This window comes from Gorilla gorilla, chromosome 16, assembly GCF_029281585.2.
Source record: "Gorilla gorilla gorilla isolate KB3781 chromosome 16, NHGRI_mGorGor1-v2.1_pri, whole genome shotgun sequence".
NCBI lineage: Eukaryota > Metazoa > Chordata > Mammalia > Primates > Hominidae > Gorilla > Gorilla gorilla.
The window spans coordinates 84,097,568-84,123,126 of NC_073240.2; the positions used below are offsets into that span (position 1 = coordinate 84,097,568).

Consider the following 25,559-nt stretch of genomic DNA (forward strand, 5'->3'; position numbering starts at 1 on the left):
CAAAAATGCTATCTATGAGAGCTCTGCATTGTATCATAAATGTATCAGAACACCATAAGCTGTGTCAAACCTTTAAATTCTAATTTACGTGTGTGAAATGATACATTATCAAAATAACTCGCTGACAGAATATTTTAAAATCCCCAAATATTAATCAGTCATGAGATAAATTTCCAAGACTGAGTCCAATCTAAGTAATATAGACAGAACTACCAGCACTGTATCTGACCCCATTTTACAGAAGAGGTAACTGCAGCCCAGAGAAGCAAAGAGACCCGCATGTGACTGCCCTTTTAGAAATGCAGCCTTAACAGATAAAACCAATGGTCAGTGAGAACACCATCGCCAACTTCCATATTCTAGGACAGGCTGACAGGCGATCACAACCAAAGTTGCCAGTCCTGGGTATGGGGAAGAGAAGAAGGTGGTAAAATAAGTAATTCTATTCACTGCACATTCAGCTCGGGAGATTTGGCAACAAAAATGCTTATAAGGCATCTGAAACTGTATTCCTATTTTGGGGTAATTTCTCACTGCCAATCCCACCTGTATTTACTTCTACTATCCCCTATCTATATTATCTGTACTACTCTATCTATAATATCCCCTACCTATTCTAATTCATTTGCCAACTCCACTTAGCATGAAGACCACAAGCATAATACATGGCTGTACATAAGGAACGTGAAATGCAAAAATTAACTGAGGCAATGTTTCATAGATTCATCATGGCATGAATTGAAAGCTGACATGGGTCAGTGGAAAAAATACAGGAGCTACAGTCAGATCTGAATTAAAATCCTATCTCTGCTAATTACTACTTAAAAATTTTTTACGTTATTACTTAATTGTGAGATATCATACATCAAAGTACATAAATGACACCATTTAAGGGCTAAAGAAAGCACCCCATGTAGGTAAAGAAACAGAACACTGCCAGGGCCCTCACATTTACTTTTGAAATTAAGTGTTTTCCAGTACTCTTGGAGTAGCTAGTAAAATGAGAGTCCTGAGCTCAGGTCCTGCAATGTATTGCTCAATGGGTCTTCAAAGCATCCTCTATCCTGTTAAGGATGAGAACTCTACAAATGTCCACAATGATCTCCGCTCCTCCCCTCATCCCATCTCCCAGCCTGCATTCCAGGGGACAGGCATCCCACAGATATTGTACCCTCCTTCCCCTTGGACACACACAGGCAACTCCACCCACAACTCCCCTTTCCCAAATGAGTTACATACAATCAAATCTGAGAGATGATCTGATCCAGAGCTGAAGCCACTGGTGTCTGAGTCAGAGGGGCTGCTAGATCGAGAGTCCAGGATGGGCCGGGTGTCCAGGCGTGATCCTCTAACTGAGGGTGCTGGAAACTTGTCCACCAAGTCAGACCCAAGGGGATCCAGAGGCAGGAAGCTCAAGGGGGGTTTTCCTAGGACATTTCCCAGTGGGTTATGGAGCATGCTCAGTACTAGGAGGACAAAAAAGGAAACCTCATGACCTCTTAGTTTTCTTTGCAGCCAACAGCCTCTTTCTTCTCCTACAGCCACCCAACAAGTGATACCAAAGGCAAGACAACTAAAAGCATGCCAGCAAAACACAATATAATGAACAGATATATATCCAGCTCTGAGACCTGGCCACAAGGGCCCTGTTAGAGGAAGTTACAAGCTGACTGAAGACCAGAGTTCCTGCTGTTACAATAGCAGCAAAACTGCTGGGTTCTGCTAACCAGGCTTAAAAGGTCAATGCCAGCACTTGGGAAACTGTCACTGGGGACCCTGGTCACAGCTGCTATTAATGTCTGGATACACCTACAGCACAGTTAGAAATCCCAAACCATACTTCATCTTTACTGCCTGACGATTTGTTTATTAGAAGAATTCCCACCTTTCTAATGCTATAATATAGAATTTCAGGCCACACCCCAGAAATCTGGTATAGCATAAGCATACCACCTCATGTGAGAGGTTCACTTATGCAAACTTCTAGCATATACAGATTCTCTTCAATGTACCCCTGAACTTGAAATGTTTAGGATGGAAGCAGAATGACATGGTTAAGCCCATTCTTTGACTTAAACTTGGGATGAAACCCTGTGTCTGACACCTCTTGTATATGTCTGTGAGCTCTGGGAAGCTCACTTAGCTTCTCTGACCCTCTGTTTTCTCACTGGCATTTAGGGTGGAGTATCAACTATTTCATAACATTGTTAGGACAGCTCAATAATTAGATACCAGATGGAAAGAGCTCAGCACAGTAGCACCCAGCACACAATAAATATTTAAATATGAAACAAAAAAAGAGCAACGTTTTCCACACTTGGCCTTGGGGAACCTAAGCAAAGCACACCCTCTATCTATGAGAATAAGGAATAAGAGGGCTTTGCCATGGAGCTATGGGTGTGCTAAATCTAGGAAAGAAGCCTTAATTTGAAGTTTTTTTTTTTTTCATCTGAAGAATGAGAACATTCACCTCAAAATGGCTGAGGTAAAACCAAAATAATGTGTAAGTGCTGAATAACTGGCTGTGATTGGCCCCACTTCAGCCCTGACTAGCAATGAAATGAAACACAGGTCACCCAGAGCTGGTTTCCTCCCAGGCCTCTAAGTCAGTTTGAATGCTTGTCTGGAGCTGGAGTCCCAAGAAGCAGGAATAAACCTCTCAAGACTGAAATCAAAATCAATGCATGCTTTCAGGGTACCAGACACACATGCCATTGATGGAACATACACACAAGATCCCAAACATCTGTTAATATGGGACCAGACCAGCCCACGCTCCTTTAGGTATATGACCTCCCCTTTTGGATAAGACATGGTAGGTGTATCCTTAACATTTAACACAGGGGAAACTGTAGATATATCTATTTATCTAGTTATTATTTTGTAGTAAAAATAGCTTTAATTTTTAAAGAGACTGTCATAATACTGTTTTCCAAGTAGATGGAACTATATACCATTTTACATTCCCACCGGCAGTGATGAGAGTTTCAGTCCCTCTACAACCTGGCCAACACCTGGTTTGGTCAATCTTTTTATATCTAGCCAGTCTAATATGTATGTATGTTGTGGGATGTGGGTGGGGTGGAGCCACAGCACATCCAGCAAGGAGTTAGTTTAGCATTTTGTTTTTCAAGGAAACATTCCTAACTTTGAAATTGCCTTTTGAAGCAGTTTTCAAAGCTCTAACATTTAACTGTATGCTAAAACTAAGTGTCTCAAAATGCTTGGATTGATAACCATCAGAAATAATCCCTGACAAACTTCTCAAATAATCCTTTGGTCGGGTGTGGTGGCTCATGCCTGTAATCCCATCACTTTGGGAGGTTGAGACAGGTAGATCACCTGAGGTCAGGAGTTTGAAACCAGCCTGCCTAACATGGCGAAACCCCGTCTCTACTGAAAATACAAAAATTTGCCAGGCGTGAAAGTGCACGCCTGTAATCCCAGCTACTCGAGAAGCTGAGACACAAGAATTGCTTGAACCCAGGAGGCAGAGGTTGCAGTGAGCCGAGATTGCACCACTACACTCCAGCCTGGGCGATAGAGCAAGACTCTGAAAAAAAAAAAAGTTCCTTGAGAAACTCCTACCTGATAGAAATCCAAAATCAAAGCCTGTAGAGTCCATGCCCTGAGAAGGCAGAATATGTGAAGATTTTATTCAAGGTTCCACCCTAATGCTACAAAGCCTGGCAAAGAGGCACTGTGAAACATCAACAGATCACATGCATTGGTCTTAAAAGTGGTACCAATGCCCTGGAGGGCCTCATCCTTTTCCACATTTCACAAAAACAAGTTAGGGTGATGAACAGTGAGGTAACAATTCAAATCACAAAGAACCCTGACAACTAGGTTAAATAGTTTTTATCTTATTGTCATTTGTTTTTTTTTTTTTGAGACAGGGCCTAGTTCTGTTGCCCAGGCTGGAGTGCAGTGGCTCACTTCAACCTCAATCTTCCTGGGCTCAAGCGATCTTCCCACCTCAGCCTCTAGAACAGCTGGGACTACAGGCATGTGATATCTACCACATCTGGCTGATTTAAAAAAAATTTTTAGTAGAGGTAGCATCTATGTTGCCCAGGCTGGTCTCGAACTCCTGAGCTCAAGCAATCCTCTTACCTCAGCCTCACAAAGTCCTAGGATTACAGGCATGAGCCACTGCACCCAGCTTGATTTTATCTTAAGGGTAACTGACAGACACGGAAAAGGGGATCTGCAGAGCTGTTGTGTGGATAGCAAAGAAGGCTGACCAGGGAAACTAAGGAAAAGTACCAGTAGGAACCAGTGTCCAGCAAAGAGGAAAACTAAGTTGGACTTAAAGGATTTTCTCCAGCAGAGCTCAGATACCTGGATGGACACTGGAGCCATACTGAGCTATGATTTTGTTCCCCCAAGGGGGTATGAAGGAATAAATGTGACAACAGAATTGATGATAACAGCAACAAAGGAAACGAAGAATGGGTCGTGGGTTATAGGCTAAAGACAGAACAAAGTCAACAGATTAGGAGCAAATAAATGGAAAACCAGTGATTTCAATAGGCTGATAGCTATAAGAGGAATGAGGGTGGCAGACAATATAAACACGAAGAGGTGGGACACTGAAGATTAAGAGCTCTGAGGATGGCAAGGTCCAGATTATGGTAGAGGTGGCTGACTTAGAATGTGAGTTTGAAATATTAGATAAGTCATTCATGTGGACACTAAAAAGACCGATGGTGATAACTGGGCCTGGAGTTAAACAATGAGATTTTCAGAGACCTGGGACAATGAGTAGGCTCTACCTGGCATAGCAGCATCTTAAAGGAAAAGTCTTCAGCTAAAGCAGAAGATGGGGGGAGCATTCACCAGTAAAAAGAAGAAAGCCAGTTTGTTAACCCTGGAAAAGGGGAGTTTCAAGTGGCACAGCAGAGAGCTCTGAGAGTTGTAAAGGGAGAAACAGCATAAAGCATAACGCCAGAAAAAATACTCAAGACGGGACGCTGCCCCAAAGGCTTGTGTCTGAAAACACCAAAGATGGCAAGTATGGGCTCTGGTAACTGTCCTCACCCAAGGTTTTTTTTAAAAGGTATTTTGGAAAGAGTCAAAAAAGTAACATGGTAAGCACTACAGACCCCTTTCCTCATTCACATCATTTGTATTCACTATTGTGTTGGTACACCTGTTTCACCAGCCACAAACCCATCTACCTCCGCTAACTTGAAAGTTCTCTACTGTGCCTACAAAGGTATCTTGAGGCTTTGTCAAATTCCTGTACAAAGCTAGGAATTATCTCTGTAGTGATCCTCTAATCTGGCAATAAACCTGTCTAAGTAGAAAATGGCATGAAAACCCACGTTGGTCACGAACGAACTCTACTTCGTTAAATGCTCACAGTTCATGGTCATTCATCTGTTCCGCAATCTGGACCAGGTTCAGTTAAGCTTCTAACAACTTAATGAACGTCTAGCACATGCCAAACACTGTGTTAGAAGCACTTTAGGTAAACAGTCTTCACCAAATCCTAAGAAGTGGCTGTTACTACTGCATCTTAACAAATGGAAACCAAGACTTGGGGCAGTCAGTTTGTAAAAGTAACAGCTAATGAGTGACAGAGACTGGATTCTTTCCCACTCCAAGTACCATTCACTAGCTACTTTTTTTTTTTTTTTTAATCTTTAGGACTTCACATCTGTCTGTCTTCACATTCCTCAGCACTTTTCCTTTGTCTGAATCCTGTAAGACCATCAACTACAGACTACTGATCTTCCCTACCAGAAGTCCCTGCTTTAGGACCTAGAGTATTTGGGTCTTAAATCTATCTAGGGCCTTGCCACTACAGGAACTCATTAAAAATGCATTTTGGGTCCCACCCCAGACCTGAATCAGAATCTGCATTTTTAAAAGATACCCAGGAGATGTGTATACACATTAAGTTTTAGAAGCACTGATCCATACAAATCCGAGGCTTGCTACTTCAAATTCCTAATCAATTGCCTTATCATACCCAAACATCTTTCATATATAATTATTTCCTCTGACTTAAAGACTGGAGGTTATGGCCAAGTGCAGTGGTTCACGCCTGTAATACCAGCACCTTGGGGGACTGAGGCAGGAGGACTGCTTGAGACCAGGAGTTGAAGACCACCCTGGACAACATAGCAAGTCCTGTCTCTAAAAAAAATAAATCAGCCAGGCATTATGGCATGCACTGATAGTCCCAGTTACTCAGGAGGCTGAGGCAGGAGGATCACTTGAGCCTAGGAGGTTGAGGCTGCAGTGGGCCATGATCGTGCCACTGCACTCCAGACTGCGCAACAGGGCAAAATCCTGTCTCAAAAAAAAGAAGACTGGAGGTTATAATTTAAATACAGTTCTCACACTAAAATGGTAAATACTTAAGAGAAAAAAAAGGCATCAGATAAAGAAATCAACATGGCTATATAGGACATTTACTTAACAGTTCCTTCTCTCTGAAAACACTGGGTGGGAGTGGAGGACAACACAGAGAGGCAAGACAGACACAGTAACCATGAACAAATAAGAATATAAAAAAAGAATGGTAAGGATTATCATAGTTTCAGGAAAAGTGATGCCTAGAACAAGCTGATCACTGTGAAAAACATTCAAGACAACCCAAGGGACTTTGTAAGCTCATACTGAGCAAAACCAAAAGGAGCAAGGGCCTACTTAGAGCAGAAAGAGAAAAATGTTATTAAGGATTTAAGGACATTACTGGGTCACTTGACAAAACTGGAATATGAATGACAGTTTAATCAAAGTAGTGTTATCAACTTTAAATTGACTAAAGTTAACTGTTTTGTTACATATGAATGTATGTAAGATCATCTCTATTCTTTTTTTTTTTTTTTTTTTTTTTTTTTTTTTTTTTTGAGCAAGGGTCTCCCTCTGTAACCCAGGCTAGAGCGCAGGTGCACAATTACAGCTCACTGCAGTCTCAACCTCCCACCTCAGCCTCCAAAGTAGCTAGCGGCATGCCACCATGTCTGACTAATTTTTTTTTTTTTTTTTTTTTTGTAGAGGCAGGATCTCACTATGTTGCCCAGGCTGGTCTCGAACTCCTGGAGTCAAGCAATCCTCCTGCCTCAGCCTCCCAAAGTACTCAGATCACAGGTGTGAGCCTCCGTGCCTGGGCCAATTATCTCTCCTCTCAATGATTCAGAAAACAATTATGTATTGATACATGGAGAGAGAATGTGCAAATGATAAAGCAAATGGGGTAAAATGAACACGAACAATAGGAGGTTCTGGATAAAAAGGATTACAAATATTCTTTGTATAATTTTATTTGTATAACTTCTATAAATTTGAAATTATTTCCTTTTTTTTTTTAATGACAGGAAGGCAAACAAGTCAATTCCCATTTGGCTTTCTTTGCCTCTTTCAAGGTAACTTATCTAATCAGCAGAGGGAAATCAAGCACAAGTAATAGGAACTAGGATCCCAGAGGATAAGATAGTAATTGAGTGCTTTTGGAGTCTCTATTAGAAGAAATAATCTTCTTTTAAACATGCTTTTTAAAGTCTCAAAAAAATCTGCATAGGTATTTGCAGGCCCACATGTGTAAAAAGTTGCGCCTTCTCAACTAAGCATACCAAGACCCATCTTTACCACCCTACTCCAATAGCAATTAGCTCAACATCTGGCAAAAAGCAGGTGAACAATGACTGCTGAATTCTACTGAAAGACAGAGAGTACGTATTCCATAGAGCCAGTACGCTGAGGCCCTACCCTTTTCTATCAAGGATATTCAATTTAAGGACACAATGGTTTTTTTTGTTTTTTTGTTTTGTTTTTTTTTGAGATGGAGTCTCGCTCTGTTGCCCAGGCTGGAGTGCGGTGGCATGATCTCAGCTCACTGCAAGCTCTGCCTCCCGAGTTCATGCCATTCTCCTGCCTCAGCCTCCCGAGTAGCTGGGACTACAGGCACCTGCCACCACACCCGGCTAATTTTGTGTGTGTGTGTGTTTTTAGCAGAGACGGGGTTTCACCGTGTTAGCCAGGATGGTCTCAATCTCCTGACCTTGTGATCCGCCCACCTCAGCCTCCCAAAGGGCTGGAATTACAGGCGTGAGCCACTGCGCCCGGCCTAAGGACACAGTGTTGACTTAGAGTGTAATACAGATTTAGGGGAATAAACCTTAACTCAACCCTACCCAGCCCATCACCAAAACAGAGGTTTAAAAACCAGTGACTCACCGCATCACATCTGCGACAATACTTCTTCCCTGAGTCTCAATTTCTTCAAAGAGAAAAAGGTTGAAGAAAGCTCCTCTGCTTGAGGAGGGGCAGAGTGGAAATCACTCTGTCCTAATCAACCCTCTCCAGACTCTACTGGGATCTTCAGGGCCACTGCAATACACTCCTACATTCAAGTACAGGAGCAAGAAAGAGTGTCTCACTGAATTATATACCAACCACATAGAAAAACGGGAAAGGACTTGGATTGATGGCTCAGAAAGGGGCAATGCCATCCTAGAGAATAGGATCAGGGTGCCCCAGAATTAACACGTAGGATGTCAGCATCTCCATGCATCAGTTTCCTGCAAATATTAAATCAGAAGGGATATACTGTAAATTTGACTAGAAGATACCAAGAAGACAAGAGGCCTAGAACTTGCCAGCTGGTTTGATATTTCCTTCAACCCACAGAACAAGTGAATTTTGTGGAAACTGCCACCCATGGTCAGATGCCCTAGAGTGACCTAATTGTACCTCTATAGGGTCTGGCCAGGCAGTTCTCTGAGTGTCTACAGATCAAAGGAAGGAAAGCAGCAAAGACAATGGAAAGAAAGCAGCAAAGCAGCAAAGACAAAGGGAAGTGGGGGGACCTCATTTCAAGAAAGAAAACCTGTCTTGCTCCCAGCTCATGAGACCATACCTGCCCTATGTAAGGTTGCTGAGTACGCAGCACCGATTTCCACCAGCTGGGAATTAGAAGGAAAGGAGCAAAATAGCTAGCGTTAGACTGTTCCCATTTATATTCAAAGCCACGAGCATACCTAACTGGAAAGGCATTCTCTTTAAGCCACACAAACTAAAATCCAGTGGAAATGACAGGTCCCTTATAATGCAGGCCAGTGTCTCATCTCAAAGTCCACTCCCCATCATGGGGCACACAACTTCATAATTCCAAATGTCAAGTATTAACCTAGATGGATTAGAGGAGGGGGAGGGGTGGTGAGAAGTCCTAGAGTCAATCTCCAATAATGGCCAAGGCCTTGACCTCTTTGCTCTGTTCTTTCCTGGCCTCCAGAACACAAGGGATCATGGAAAGTCTGAGGTTTACCAAGTGCCTCCAGCTCTGGTGTCCAAGTGTCCAGCAAATTCCTATCTTCTAAAAATGGGTAAGACATTGTGCTCTTCCTAGAACAGACGTATCCATCCCCATTCACATGCTGGCAGGAAATCAGCTACAGACATCTCTCAGGGAAGTCATGGGGAGAAGAGGACCTGGCAGAGGGTTCCAGTTCATTAATGCTACCTCAGAGGGTATAAGAGACCAAATCAGCAGTAATATTTTTAGACTGATTGTTAATTTTCTCTACTTTCACCCTTCTATGCCAGCTCCTGTTGGTTTTACAGCTGAGTCACTGTTCAAATTTTCGGAAGCCTTCCCCAAGAGTACAAAGGCACCTGGAGTGTGATGGCAGCATTAGCAATGGCAACAAGAGCCTGGCACTGAATGCCTGCATTATAAGACCATCTAAGCTTGAGCTTAGCTGAAGGACAGACTAGCCCCAAGACATGATGGTCAGATATTTGTTATCTAATGGGAATAGTCTAATGGGGAAAAAAATCTAATGGGGAAAATCCAGACCAGGAGCCATTACTTCTAGCCTGTGATATAAGGCCGTATACCTGGAACCCTTCTTCCCTATCACCATCCTTGGTTCTAGGTTGCTTACTCAGGATCTCTCTGAAGGAATAGGAAGGGGGGAGAGTAGCATTCATTCCATGTATGAAAACAGACCACTCTGCCTGTGACCCCAAATCTGCAACTCTATACCATATCTCTACTGTGGCAGTAATCAGAGTGTGGACTTCCCCCCGACTGTGGATCCCACAAGTTCAAGTTAGTGACACACACAGCCCTTCTCTCCAGTATAACTCCCAGTCTTGATCATCAGGCAAGTTCCATTACCTGTAGAAAAGACATATTCATGTCCCTTGTAAGGTCAGCACACATCCTGCCCGTGTCACTAACCACCTCAACTTCTTTCTCACCTAGGAGGCCTCCCTGGCCACACTGCTTCCCAGGTTCTCCCTCCTCTCTGCACTGAAAGCTTTCCCAAATAGACTACTTGACTCCACAATACAGCTCATGCTCCACTGTATGATGAAAACTTTGTATAAGTACATCACCGTCCCCTAGAAGCTACAGGGCCCAAGATACTGATCTTTGAAGAATCTGTCCATCCAGCTAAATCAACACAAGCAGGAGGCAGAAGAATGGGAGAGACCTTGTCTGAACTCTGCAGTTAAAAAACACCCAGGATAAACACAGTGGCTCAGCACTCATCATTCATTCAAAAAATATGTATTAGACAGCCATTAGCCAAGCACTGTTGTACTGCTGGGAATACAGTAGTGGAGAACTGGGAGTTGAGGAAGATTTACAAGAGACCTTGGTTGGGCCGAGGAAGTCCATGTTCCACATAAGAGAGACCTAATCCCGTTCTGAATGTCGCCTCAGAATGATTGTTTGGAAGAAGCTTCAGATGAAAATTGCTTAAGACTCCCCACTCATCTTAGGCTGATCTAGCCTGCAGATCAATGGGGAGCCTGCAAGTGACACAGCACAGGGAACATTCCATTCACTGATTAGCAGTTAGGGTAGAAAACCAGAGTGTGGGCCAGGCACGGTGGCTCACATCTGTAATCCCAGCATTTTGGGAGTCCGAGGCGGGTGGATCACAAGGTCAGGAGTTCAAGACCCGCCTGGCCAAGATGGTGAAACCCCATCTCTACTTAAAAAAAAAAAAAAATTAGCTCGGCGTGGTGGTGGGCACCTCTAATCCCAGCTACTCAGGAGGCTGAGGCAGAGGATTGTTTGAACCCGGCAGGCAGAGGTTGCAGTGAGCCAAGATCGCACCACTGTACTCCAGCTTGGTCGACAGAGTGAGACTCCATCTCAAAAAAAAAAAAGAAAAAAAAGAAAAGAAAACCAGAGTGTGAACAGGTTAGTCCTCAAGAGACTTCTAAAGGGGAGTGGGAAAAAACAGACATGCCCTCTGGCATCCTTAGACTGCACATCTGGTCTGCCCACTGGGCTTCTGTACAAGGCATCATTAAGAGAGTCCTTGTTTCCAGGTCCCCCACAGTAGTCTCAGTCACCTCACTCTTCTGCTGCATAATGCTGCACACAAAAGAGTCGCAAGGGGGAAGGCAGGAAGACAAATCCAGCGGGTGGTACAGCTGATAAGCTGAGACTCAGGGATCAAGATGGGGCTGGAACTGTCTACCATATGCCCTCACCTTCAGAGATCTCATCAAGGGAGCACATCACCTCTAGCTGAATAGCCCCTAGAGTAGTATATGGTTACTTTTTCTCACCCAATATGTTAGAGTTCTGCTAACAGGACCACAGGTGTAACAGGAAGCATATGAGTTTTGTAACCAGAGACCTGGGTTAGAATTCTGAGTCTTCCAGTAGTTGTGTCACTTTGGGCACTTTGTAACCTCCATGAGCCTATTTCCTCATCTGCACAAGCATTAAAATCATGTGATGTACTTAGCACAAAAAGCAGTCGATAAATGGTGGTTATTAGTCACTCCATGCCCCATTCCAGGATACTGAGGACAGTTTCCACAGCCCTTCTGTTCCATTACGGATCTTAAGACATTGCAAGCAGGACAAGGGTAGCCCTGGAAATGAGAAAGGGTAGCACTGGGGTATGAGAAAAACGCACTTATAACACTCATCTTGCCCCAAAAGTCTTCCTCCCCATCAAGGGGTGGTGCCTCAGGGTAGGCACCGTCTAGAAGAGAAGTACCCCACAAAGTGTTACATCCAAGCCCATGCAGGCCTTGCAGGTACAATTCTCAAAAACAGACTCTATCCCAGGGTCTTCTTGCAGGACTCTGAGGCCAAGGAAATCTAGATAGCAGAAATACTCTGGCCCCTGGAGAATGGTATCCATGTACCAGCCTCAGGCTAAGAATCCAATGAAAGGTTGTTACAATGAAGAAAATCCTTAGGGGAAAAAATGAAAGCCCCTATCACAGCAGATGCAGCACTCGGTATACCTCCTCATTTGTTTTCCTTTGATAGCCACGGAGATTCTTAAAGGTAACAATTTTATCTTAATCAATGTTCTACTTCCAGTGCTGCACACAACGAATGCTCGATGTTTGCCAGATGAATTTAGCCAACAGCCCTACTATCTCCAACCTTGCTCATTACTTAAGAGTGGTAGAAGATGGTCAGATGTGATGCCATAGCTGCCTTGGGCAATATATCACCAAGCAGAGCTCAAGGAATAAGCTTGCATCTTGGTCTCTACACAGAGACAACAGTGTAACAGGGTATCTGCAAGGATAACTCCGAAAATGCCCAGAGCTGTTGAAAGCCTCCTCCCTCACTGAAGCAACTGAGCTAGCTGGTTTTCAGACAGAAAGGCAGTGTAGGCACTGGAATGTGGGCTGCATGTTCCCGCATTGCTGGTGAGGGTGCACGATCTGGCACTGCAGCTGGCTGGTGGGAGGGCTGCATCCTACTCCAGGAGGTAGTACCCTCATGTGGGCTTTCCAAGAAGGCCCAGAGCCCAGGGAAAGAAGAGCAATGGCTGTCACCACAGCTCCAAAACCAAAGGCAACATGACGATTAGGGATGGGTGTGTCCTCAACCCTCAGAAAGGAAAACATACCCACACTAACCTGCCTACACAGCCAGATCATACTGCTGGGGCAACTCTGGTTCTGGTCCTTATGAATTCTGAGGCTCAGGCTGCAGTCCCTCCCTGGTCCACAAAATCATGTAATATTTATCACTAAAGTGCTTGGGATGGAAAGTGGAAAAGAAAAACCATTTCTATTTCAGAGACAAACAGCTACAAGCACAGGCCTTTCAGGTGGTGGAGAAGCTGTGGATATTATGACTAGATCCAAGCTACTTTTAATAGCTGAATTTCATAGTAACTTTCAGACCAAGCTCTCCAAGCCCCCAGTGGGGCACACCTGCATTTCTATGGGCCCAATGTTATAATGTATTTCAGAAAGAGCATTGTAGCTTAGAGAATGAGAGCCAAAGAAGGGCTATACTTCAACCTGATGCCAGTGAAAGACAGTGCCTTGGTCAAACACTGATCGCCCACAGACAGGTGCCCATCTCCTGTGTGAGTTCTTCTATCTTTTGCTCAGATACGGTGGAAGTGAGGACAGGGGAGGCTGGCTTCATAGGCCCCCAAGGTTGGCTTCAAGAACACATAAAACAAAGTACCGTGGTCTCCAGGCATAGAATACCAAACAGTGACACCATACTTCCTTGCCCAGGGGAACAGGGTAGTTGCTGACCTTTCTGGAAAAACCTGAGTCAGCAGAAGGCCAGTACTTCAAGAAACCCTATCTTAACCCAGAGATAGTTACTTAAGGTAAAGCTCTCCCCATCCACATCCACATAAAACAATTTCAATACCCCTCTCCTAAATGGGGTTTTACCAAAACAACTGGGCATTAAAATGCCTAACAGACACAACGGGCCCAGGCTCTGCAAAGCATTCTAAAAAAAGACCTGCGCCAAACAGGGTGGAGGCCACAGAAATCAACAAGACAGTACCTAGCTGCCATGGCTGCCAGTTCCTGGACCAGGGAGGGAAGGGAAGGACAGCAGGCTTGGTGTTTCCCACTGTCAGTACCAACAGCGAATGGCTGTACCACCCCCTCCCCCCCGGCCCACTGCCCCTTACCACCTTTTCATTTTCCTAGAGTATCTGCTGCCAATACCTCTTTATTATAATTTACATAAAGCAAAATATGTAGCTTGTAAGTATACCCATAGTGTTTAAGTTCACATTTCTTCCTGAATACTCCAAGACTTGTATTTGGGCAACCCTCCTCCTTGTACCACAAGAGGGAAATAAACAGGTAACAGAAAGTATAAGCAGAAGCAATTTAAGGGGGGGCTGCCAAGAAGTCCCTTTAGTTTGTCCCCACTGAACCCTACCAAGAAGACAAGGGATCCTAAAGAGGAGTGGCTCTTCTTTTATCCAGCTGGTCACTCTCAACACAAAGGGAAAAAAAAAAAAAAGATTCTATAGCTGGGAGTTACCCCACCCCACTCACCCTGCCTACCCCTTTCCAGGATCAATGCTCTGAACCCTATGTTAAGTCAATTCCAAATATCTCAGTGCATTATCCAGCCTCATCTGAGGTTAAAATCCTTCCCTTGCCATGATTCAGAGACCACTAACTCTTCATATAACTCCCTGGTTTTTAAAACCACTGAGTAATTCTGGTCATCCAGTAATCAACCCCTTAACTCCCCTCCCCCACCTAAAAGTGTTTTGCTTCATCATCTCCAAGACAGGCCTGGGCACCAGGGGGTTAGCTGGATCTTTTCTGCACAAGGCCACCACCTTGGGGACCCTCCTCAGGGCCACTCCAGGTGCAGACTAACAACTCCAGGGAATTTATCAGGGTAAGTGGAAGAGCCATGCCTGCCTTTACACGGAGCCATCTGTCCTGCCACACTCACAGCTTGCATTTCCATCTCTTGCAAAACAGCTCCATGTTGTATGTGTGTATGGTGGGCAGTGATGCAAAGGGGAACAGAACAACTGTTGCTGTGGATATCTTCGTTCACCACCCCCATGCATCCCCTTACCCCAGCCAACTCATTCTCTGGCACTCACCCGAGTGTGTGCTGCTCTGGGCTGAGGAATCTGAGTCCTGGGTGCTCCAGGGTCGGTCCCAGCCTGTCAGACTGAGGGACTGCAGGCCAAGGCACAAGTCATTTGCATCTGGGAGGCCACGGGAAGATTCCTGCGCAGAGGTTGGGAAAAGCATCCTGCTTGTAACTGTTTCTTCAGAGTCCTGGAAGTCTGCTTTGGACAGGAGCACAGCAGAAACCTCAGAGTTAAGGGCTGTTTTCCCCAATATTATCAACAGTAAATATTATTAATAATAGTTTCCCCAGGCTCACAGGCCAGACATCCAAGCTGGCTGGATGCTGCAGCCACTGCCTCTGCACTTTTGGGGGCGCTGGGGCAAGAGCAATTGCCATACAGGCCCCCTCCCCTCACACACACACCCCTATCCCGTCTGCATTACAGACTGGGCCAGCATGTGATCAGGCTGCTGATGCTTCCCGCTGCCAGTGACATCAGCCGGCTGAGCCGTGCAATAGAGAGCGGCATCATCCCTCACAGAACGGGGGAGGAGCAGGAGGGGACGACAGGGAGGAGACTTGCCTCCCAGGGAAAGACAGCACAACAGCTACTTGGAATAGTCCCGGTGCAGTGCCGGTAAGTCTGGGTTGCAAGGCAGCGCCCTCCGGTCTCCAGCAATGGTGGCCAAGCAGCCCTCACGCACGACTGAAGTCCTCTCCGCCGACAGCAGAGCCAAAGCAGCCGAATGCCTGCTCATGTGGCTCTGCCCTCCTGCCCCTCCCTTTCCCTCCCCCTGCTCTCCACCCCCAAACCCAAAAACACTCTAGTCCTGGACTCTCTCCAGCTGCTGGCTCAAGCCCTGGCTTTGCAGCCCAATGCAAAGCTTCACAGTCCTGCTAGCAAAAATCTGTGCTCCAAGTGGCCCCTGAGCAGCACCCTGACACAGCAGTGTTTACCACTGAGGAACAAGATAACCTTCAGAAAACTACTGTACACTTGGACCCTGGGGAACAACACCTGGTGTTCCAGGCTTGTCTACAGCAGCTTATCACAGAGAAAGGGGGTAAGCTTTGGCAGAGTGGGGGAGAGTCACTGGGCTGTTCCAGGTACACCTCAAAGGACATGGCCCACAACCCACATGCCAGTGTGAGACCTGCCCTGACTAGGATAATCCCTGTGCCCAGGTTCCCTCATCCCAACAAGATGGGTATTAGTCATGAACAGATATAGCGGCTCAGCTCCTCCCCTCCCTCCTGCAACTGTAGGCACAGGCTGAGGAAACACTCTCAAAGCAGCATCTGACAAACCAAGAGAAACAGTCTCTGAAGTATCATTATGCCCTATTAGAAACACCAAACTCTGAAACTTAATCACCTAGCTCTGTCAATATTGCTTCTCTTGCCCTTCCAGGAGCCCTGAGCATGATACAGGGCAGCCGTGAGGGCCACTGATGCCTCTAACACCCAGGCCCTCTCTCAGAGGTGCTGCACGAGACCAATGCTTTATTTCTGTGGCCACTCACAGCTCCAGCAACAAAGACTAAGAAAATTCAGCTTCCGGAGCTTCCGCCATTTCCTCTTTGCCATCTCCTCCCACAGCGGTCTTTTTCCAACATGAGCCCAGGGTCACTGGGCTTCTTCCTCATAAAGGAGAGTAGGGCAACAGGCCCAGACTCACCAGGCAGGCTGCTCAAACCTGGACTCAGCTGGTAGCACTCCACCTGCTTGTTCTCCCCTGTTGCAAGGAGAAGCAAGCAGATACGGGAAGCATGCCCACCTGGGACCTCCCATGGCAGGGTCGAGAGAATAATGCTGCCACAGAAATAGCTGTTCAGAACTTCCTGCAGTACGCCCTGTGTCCACAGGCACTCAGGCATAGCCTAGAAGGGAAAATTATCAGTCTCCTTCCTTTGGAGATTTTTTTTTTAAAGCTTTGCTGCTGTGTCATCCATCCACGTTATTCATGCTGGCTGTAGATATTCTGCTTGCTCCCTATCTGTGTTTGTCAAAGCCTTGTTCATCATGGCAAAGGCCTAGCAAAAATCACCCATACTGGTGCTGCCCCTACCCCTGACTACTCCCCTCCTGCTTCTCTATGTTCACCCTTCCCTCAAGCTAAGGATATACTTTAGACTTCACCCATACATATTAGTTACCAAAACACAATGCTTCCTTCAAAAACATCCATATTTAAGTATCTATTCCCCCCTAAGTCAAATATCTATATAATCCCCTCATACCCCAATCTGAGGGCATCTATGTCTAGAAGCAGCCATTCTCTACCCATTAAAATCAGGGTGACTGTGCATATGATTACCCCCATCCCTCACGAGGAGAGAATCAACTATGCTCTTGCTACTCAAAATACAGTGTGGCAGACCAGCAATATGAGCATCACCAGGAGCTTGTTATAAATACTGAGTCTCAGGCCCCACCCAAGACCGACAGAATTGAGATCTGCATATTAACAAGATCCCCAGTTAATATATATGTATGCAAAAAAAGTTTGAGCAGTCGGGTGTGGTGGCTCATGCCTATAATCCCAGAACTTTGGGAAGATTGCTTGAGCCCAGGAGTTCAAGGCAGCAGTGAGAGCCATGACTGCACCACTGTACTCCAGCCTGGGCGACAAAGTAGTTCCCATCTCAAAAGTTTGAACAGTACTGATGTGTACAACTAACACAATCTTCCCACCCCAAGCTGAAAGACCGCAGGCCTGAGCAACAGGTCTGTTAAACCCATTTAAGACCAAATGGCTACATGCATCCAGGAGCTTGGAGTTCTACACACAGTATAACTCTACCCTCACCGATACAACCCCCACCACAGACCTCACCTTCCTCCTTTATCCAGACATTCCTCAATCTGTTGTTTCTTCCAGATAAAGATTTTCACTACCATTGTAGGATTTCTTCACTAGCTCCAACTCAATGCAGGCCATACCTGTTAAAACCATTAGTGTGGCAGGCTGGAAAAATCAACAGCTTTAGATGACTGACAGACCTTGCTCTGCTCACCAGGTCTGCCACTGTGTCTTTCTGAGCATCTTTTCTTCTTTAAAGATGCAACAGTAGCCATCTTTTAGGTGTTTTTTGAGGATTAAAGAAAATATTTGAGGCCAGGTGCAGTGTCTCAAGTCTGTAATCCCAGCACTTTGGGAGGCCGAGGCAGGCAGATCACTTGAGATCAGGAGTTCAAGACCAGTCTGGCCAACGTGGTGAAAACCTGTCTCTACTAAAAATACAAAAAACATTAGCCAGGCACAGTGGCACACGCCTGCAGTCCCAGCTACTTAGGAGGCTGACGCAGGAGAATTGCTTGAGCCCGGGAAGGGGAGAGGTTGCAGTGAGCCGAGATCGTGCCACTGCACTCCAGCCTGGGCAACAGAGCTAGACTCGGTCTCAAAAAAAAAAAAAAAAAAATCATAAACCATGTTCACGTACTGGAAGACTCAAAAACTCAACAGTGCTAAAAAGTGATACCCACAAAATTAATATACAGATGTTCCTCAACTACAGTGGGGTTATGGTCTGATAAACCCATTGTAAGTTGAAAATATTATAAATGGAAAATGCATTTAAATACATCTAATTTGCTGCACATTATAGCTTAGCCTAGCATACCTTAACTGTGCTCAGAAAACTGACACTAGCCTACAGTAGGGCAAAATAATTTAACACAAAACTTGTTTTATAATAAAGTGATGAACACCTCATGTAATTTATTGAATACTGTAATGAAAATAAAAACAGAAAGGTCGTATGGATACTCAAAGTACAATTTCAACTGAATGCATATCATTTTCACACCATCATCATGTCAAAAACCTAAGTTGAACCATCCTAAGTCTGGGGCCATCTGCACATCTGTGTAATCCCAATATACCAGACTTAAAGCAATTCATTGGGGAAAAACTTTTTAACAAATGGCGCTGGAACACCATATGGGGAGGAGGGAATAAACTCTGACCTATATACAAACATTAATTTAGTAGATATCAGAGACGTAAAAGTGAAAGCTAAGTATAAACTACAAAGCCTCTCTAAGAACCTATCTTTGTAACTTGGTAGGGAAGAGGGAGTGCATAGAAGCAAGGGTTTCTTTATGTAGAGTACAGAAAGCAATGATCATGGAGAAAGTTGATAAGCTGACCTTATCACAACGAAAAACTTCTGCTCATCAAGATACCACTAAGAAAATAATTACGCAAGCCACAATATGTGAGAAAATACCCACAACCATACCTGACAAATCAGTAAAAGAAATCTTAACTGAAAAGTAACAAAATCTCAATTGTTAAAAGGCACAAAATCTGAAAAGCACTTCACAAGGATTATATAAATGGCCAATAAGAACTTCAAAAAGTGCTCAACATCATTAGTCAAAGAAATCCAAGTTAAAACCACAGTGAGACACTACTGCACACCTACTACATGGCTAAAATTTAAAACACTGTACCACATCTTGCCAACATTTGATGTTGTCAATCAAAGCTTCATTACCGTAAATGGTACATCCACCTTGTACTTATGAAAATGCTTATATATTTTCTTCCTTTTCAATGGGAGAAAAGGTACATCCACTTTGAAAAATGGTCTGCCCATTTCTTACACAACTAACACATATTATCTTATGACCCAGAAATTCTACTCCTAGGAATTCAACTAAGAGGAGTAAAAGTGTATGTCTAATACAACACCTGTGCAAGAATAGTCATAGCAGCTTTATTCATAATCACCCAAACATGGATTCAGTCCATGTGAGAATCAACAGAACAAAATGTAGTACATGCATATACCATACTATTATTCAGCAATAAAAAGGAATAATACAGGCAACAATAAGATAATTATGGTGAGTGGAAAAAGCCGTACATAAGTTACATATGTATATAATTCCACTTATTTGAATTTTTAGAGCAGACAAAACTAATAAATGGTGAAAAAAATCAGGTGGTTGCCTCTGGCAGGAAGTAGGCGGGTAGATTAGGAAGGGGTACAAGGAAAGTAGCTGAGGTGATACTAACAGTGTGTATATTTTGATGAGAGTAAGGATACATCAGTCACAATGGATCTAATGACACATTTAGAATTTGTGCTCTTCACTGCATATAAATTTTACCTCAAAAAAGTTATAAACAAATATAGTATTGAATACTAGTTAATGATATGCATGGTGAAGGATTTTGGGGTAAACTGTAGCAATGTCTACAATTTAAAGATATGTGATAAGGCAAATATGACAAGATGTTCACTGTTCAATCTAGGTGGTATTACAGGTGTTCACTTTGTAATTCTTTTAGCTTTTATGTATGCTTGAAAATGTTACTAAAATGTTGAGAAAAAAATAAAGTCAGACTTTTTCTGAAAAAATGAAAGTCTGACTGAACTAATTGATTTGACAATAAGAACTGACTCCAGGCTGGGTGTGGTGGCTCATACGTGTAGTCCCAGCACTTTGTGAGGCCAATGCAGGTGGATAGTTTGAGCCAATGAGTTTGAGACCAGCCTGGGCAACATGGCAAAACCCCATCTGTAATAAAAATACAAATAATCAGCCGGGCATGGTGGGTGCACACCTGTAGTCACAACTACTTGGGTGGCTGAGGTGGAAGGATCGCTTGAGCCTAGGAGGCGGAGGATGCAGTGAGCTGAGATCATGCCACTGCACTCCAGCCTGGGTGACAGAGTGAGACCCTGTCTCCAAAAACAGAACTGACTCCATTAAATGAGGTATTATAGTAGAAATTTTTTTCTGTAAATAAAGTTAAATCTATAGGCCCACGGCTTTGACAAAACATACTTAAAGCAAATGGTAAGATTAAATCATTTTTAAATAGCATGTTGGCAAAGGTGTGTTTTGTTTTGTTTTTGCAGCTGAGGCTATAGGCACACCACTATGTCCAACTATTTTTATTGTTTTGTAGAGACAGAGTCTCACTATGTTGGCCAGTCTGGTCTCGAACTCCTGGGCTCAAGGGATCCTCCCACCTCAGGCTCTCAAAGTGCTGGGATTACATGTGTGAGCCGCTGTGCCTGACTGCAAAGGTGTATTTTTAAACTAACTTAAAAAAAATTTTTTTAATTTCCTACAAATGTTGCACAAAAACTATTTTAAGTTTTCTCAATTTTTTAAGTATACTGAGTTAAGGTGTGTCTAAGTGAAGGACAGACATAGTAGTAATCTCAAATCTGTTTTTATTTTTTAAGATGGATTTTTAGAAACAGAATCTTGCTCCGTCAGGCGGGAATGCAGTGGCATAAACACAATTCACTGCAGACTAGACTTCCAGGTTTAAGAGATTTTCCTACCTCAGCCTCCCAAGTAGCTGGGACTACAGGTGCATGCCACCATACCTAGCTAATTTTTTGGGGGGGTATATTTTTGTAAAGACAGGGTCTTGCTATGTTGCTCAGGCTGTTCTCAGACTCTTGAGCTCAAGTGATCTGCCTGCCCCAGCCTCACAAAGTGCTGGGATTACAGGTGTGAGCCACTGCATTCAGCCTCATCTGAAAAATATAGCATTGATAAAGCTACATTGGGCCAGGCACGGTGGCTCACGCCTGTAATCCCAGCACTTTGGGAGGCCGAGGCAGGTGGATCACGAGGTCAGGAGATCGAGACCATCCTGGCTAACACGGTGAAACCCCGTCTCTACTAAAAATACAAAAAATTAGCCGGGCATGGTGGCAGGCGCCTGTAGTCCCAGCTAATCGGGAGGCTGAGGCAGAAGAATGGCGTGAACCCAGGAGGCGGAGCTTGCAGTGAGCCGAGATCGCGCCACTGCACTCCAGCCTGGGCAACAGAGCGAGACCCCGTCTCAAAAAAAAATAAAAAATAAAAAAGCTACATTGATAAAGCATTATTGGTATAGTCAGGAAACTGAGTAATTCCATGTCTGGTACGACTAGGTAAAACGTCTTTTCACAACTTAGCTGGTTTTCAGTTCTTTCTTTTCAACAAATATGAAGGAGGAATGAACGCAACTATCAGCCAGTAGATGACTAAAAATAATAATACATGACTAATTTTTTGCACAGAACTAAATCAAAGAATTGTATGAACTAGTTCATTCCCCATCTACTTATTTTATGTGAACAAGTTTACTCAGGGCACAAACCTATGGAAACAAAAGGTATATATACAGTGTTGAAAATCCCAAGTTGGTGGGCACAGTGGTTCATACCTGTAATCCCAGCACTTTGGGAAGCCGAGGCAGGTGGATCACTGGAGTTCAGGAGCTCGAGACCAGACATGGTGAAACCCCATCTCAACTAAAAAATACAAAAATTAGCCGGGTGTGGTGGCGTGCACCTGTAGTCCCAGCTACTCGGGAGGCTGAGGCAGGAGAATCACTTGAACCCAAGAGGCGGAGGTTGCAGTGAGCAAAGATCATGCCACTGCACTCCAGCCTGGGCAACAGAGCAAGACTCTGTCTCAAAAAAACAAACAAACAAAAAAAACCCCAAGTCATTCCAGCAATCAGTCAGTCATACAAAATTACATTTTTTGTTTTGTTTTGTTTTTTGAGACAGAGTCTCACTCTGTCGTCCTGAGTGCAATGGCAAAATCTTGGCTTACTACAACCTCCACGTCCTAGGCTCAGAAAATTCTCCTGCTTCAGCCTCCCGAGTAGCTGGGATTATACACATGCACCACCACGCCCAGCTAATTTTTGAACTTTAGTAGAGACAGGGTTTCACCATGTTGGCCAGGCTGGTCTTGAACTCCTGACCTCATGTGATCTACCCACCTCGGCCTCCCTAAGTGCTAGGATCACAGGCATGAACCACCGTGCCCAGCCTTAAAATTACATGAGATTTTAAAAGACCTCAATTTATGTCATTAAAAACTATTTCCAGGCTAGGTGTGGTGGCTCACATCTGTAATCCCAACACTTTAGGGGGCTAAAGCAGGAAGATCACTTGAGCCCAGGAGTTCAAGACTGCCTGGGCAACACAGGGAGACCCCGTTTCTACAAAAAGTAAGACAAATAGCTGGACATGGTGGCATGCGTCTGTGGTCCCAGCTACTGAGGAGGTTGAGGCTACGATGAACCATGATTGCGCCACTGCACTCTGGCTTAGGCGACAGGTACCTTGTCTCAAACAAAAAACAAAACAAGCATTTCCAATAAACAATTATTAAGAATAAAACTTTATGAAGATTTATAACATTTAGATTGTCTTAATTGCCTTACCAATCGTCATTATCACCTTTGAGACACAGGAAATAATTTAAAATTTCAGTTTATGTACTTTTGTTGTTACAGAGAAGGATGACATGTGATCAACAAAAGACTCTCAAGCACAAAATATTACATTAAGATAAAACTCAGCAGGAGAAGTGGATTACAAATACTAGGAGAAAAGAAATAATGGGCCAGGCGCGGTGGCTCACGCCTGTAATCCCAGCACATTGGGAGGCCAAGGCGGGCGGATAATGAGGTCAAGAGATCGAGACCATCCTGGCCAACACGGTGAAACCCCTTCTCTACTAAAAATACTAAAAATTAGCTGGGCATGGTGGCACGTGCCTGTAGTCCCAGTTGCTCGAGAGGCTGAGGCAGAAGAATCGCTTGAAACTGGGAGGCGGAGGTTGCAGTGAGCTGAGATCACGCCACTGCACTCTAGCCTGGAGACAGAGCAAGACTCTGTCTTAAAAAAAAAAAAAAAAAGAAGAAGAAGAAAAAAGAAATAATGAAAAGTTTCCCCCTGTTAAAGAACTGGTTTAAATATTTTAAAATAGGTAATAGGTCTCAAATCTCTCTACTATTGTAAATCTACAGTTTCACTTATAATAAAAATGTAGATACCAAGTTAAATATGCAAGGGGTACCCTGTACTAAAAATTTTATTGTGGTAAAATATACATGAAATTTACCACTCTAACCATTTTTGAGCATACAATTCAGAGGCATTAGTACATTCATATTTTTGTGCAAGCATCACTACTCTTCACCTCTAGAGCTTTTTTTACCCTAAGCTAAAATTTTGTACCATTAGACACTAATTCCCCACTACCCTCTCCTCCTAGCCCCTGGTTACCATTATTTTACTTTGTCTCTATGAATTTGACTATTGTAGGGACCTCGTAAGTGGAATTATACAATATTTTTCCTTTGTATCAGGCTTATTTTACTTAGCATAACGTCTTCAAGGTTCCTCCATGTTGCAGTACATCCCCAATTTCTTTTTTTTTTTTTTTGAGACAGGGTCTCCTTCTGTCACCCAGGTTGGGATGCAATGACGCAATAATGGCTCACTACAGCCTCAGCCTCCCAGAATCAAGCAATCCTCCCACCTCAGCCTCTAAAGTAGATGGGACCACAGGTGCATGTCACCAGCCTGGCTAAATTTTTAGAGATGGAAGTCTCCCCATGTTGCCCAGGCTGTTGCTGAACTTCTGGACTCAAGCGATCCACCCACCTAGGCCTCCCAAAGTGCTGGAATTACAGGCACGAGCCAATGCCTGGCATGCATGCATTCATTCATTCATTCACTGATAGGATTTTGCTATGTTGCCCAGGCTGGCCCCAAACTCCTGGGCTCAAATGATCCTTCCTTGCCTCACCCTCTCGAGTAGCTGGGACTACAGGTGTGCACTACTGTGCCAGGTTTCCTTTTTAAAGCTCCTAATTTTGCATCGTACACAACATTTTGTTCATCCATCCAATTCATCCACTGATGGACACCTGGGTTGTTTCCTGTTTCTACCTTTTGACTATTGTAAATAGTACTGTTATGAACACTAGCATACAAATATGTGTTCAAGTCCTCGCTTTCAATTCTTTTGTGTGTATACCTAGAAGGAGAATTGCTGGATCATATGGTAATTCTATGTTTAATTTTTTTTGGAAGCACCACACTTTTCCCCAGCAGCAGTACCATTTTACATTCCCACCAGCAATGCACAAATGTTCTAATTTCTCCATATCCTTGCCAACAATTTACATTTTGTTTTAATAATGGCCATCCTAACAAGTGTAAACTGGTATCTCACTGTGGTGTACATTTTTTTTAAAAATTAGGTTGTACCCAAATGTTTGAAGATTGCTGTTGCCTAATTCATGAATCCCCAATGTTTTTAAAAATCTCCCCGACACCAGGTTTTTGTTGAATTGCTTTTGTTGAATTGCCATCCAAGTGGTCCTAAAGACAATGGCATCTTCTTGCAGCATTCTACCTCACTGGTTACAGTGATGGTCCCATAGGTAAGTATCTGACTCAAGCTGGGCAAGAATTACCCATCCCCATGACTACAGAGACCAGTCCAGGTATGGGCATGACTTAAGCCAAACTAGCTGGGTATCTTTCCTTGAGATTTTTCTAACTGTATATAATGGAAAAAGAACTATTTCCTGATTGTCCATGATGCCAAAGGATGTGAGCATATACCCTTTCTCCTAACTGGCAAATCTGCAAAAGGAGATAATGAAACTCACACTGGGAAATGAGAAGAGGAAAGACAGAAATAGGCAAAATTGGAGGCCACAGATTCAGTATCCCTAGCTTTCCAGTGATTCCTTCCTATTCTATGAGCTTTGTATCAACAGCGTTCCAACATACCCCACATTTTACTAAAGTAAGTTCTAATTTGGTGTTTGATTTTTTACAAATGAGAGTGTTCTGCGTAATTCAGGCCCTTTAGCAAGGATAGACCAAACAAGTAACTACTGCATGCAAGATAAAAATCTCTGGGACAAAAGCCCTTAATATCCTGGCACCAGCTAAGAAAG

The 25,559-nt window shown here is 43.9% G+C and overlaps 1 protein-coding gene across 19 annotated transcripts in view; it reads right to left on the minus strand.

Moving 5' to 3' along the window:
• CPEB1 (cytoplasmic polyadenylation element binding protein 1) overlaps positions 1–25,559 on the minus strand; it is a 103,867-nt gene that overhangs the window by 13,319 nt on the left and 64,989 nt on the right. For 11 of the 19 annotated variants that reach the window (XM_055362827.2, XM_055362822.2, XM_031002218.3 and 8 more), the window contains 2 exons: positions 14,847–15,035; positions 1,240–1,466 (listed from right to left, as the gene is read on the minus strand). In XM_055362827.2, the coding sequence (XP_055218802.1) occupies positions 1,240–1,466; positions 14,847–15,035 (416 nt within the window). Of the gene's footprint in view, positions 1–1,239; positions 1,467–14,846; positions 15,319–25,559 lie in introns of those variants that run through there. The other 8 variants (XM_055362823.2, XM_055362820.2, XM_055362824.2 and 5 more) reach the window with 2 other exon arrangements.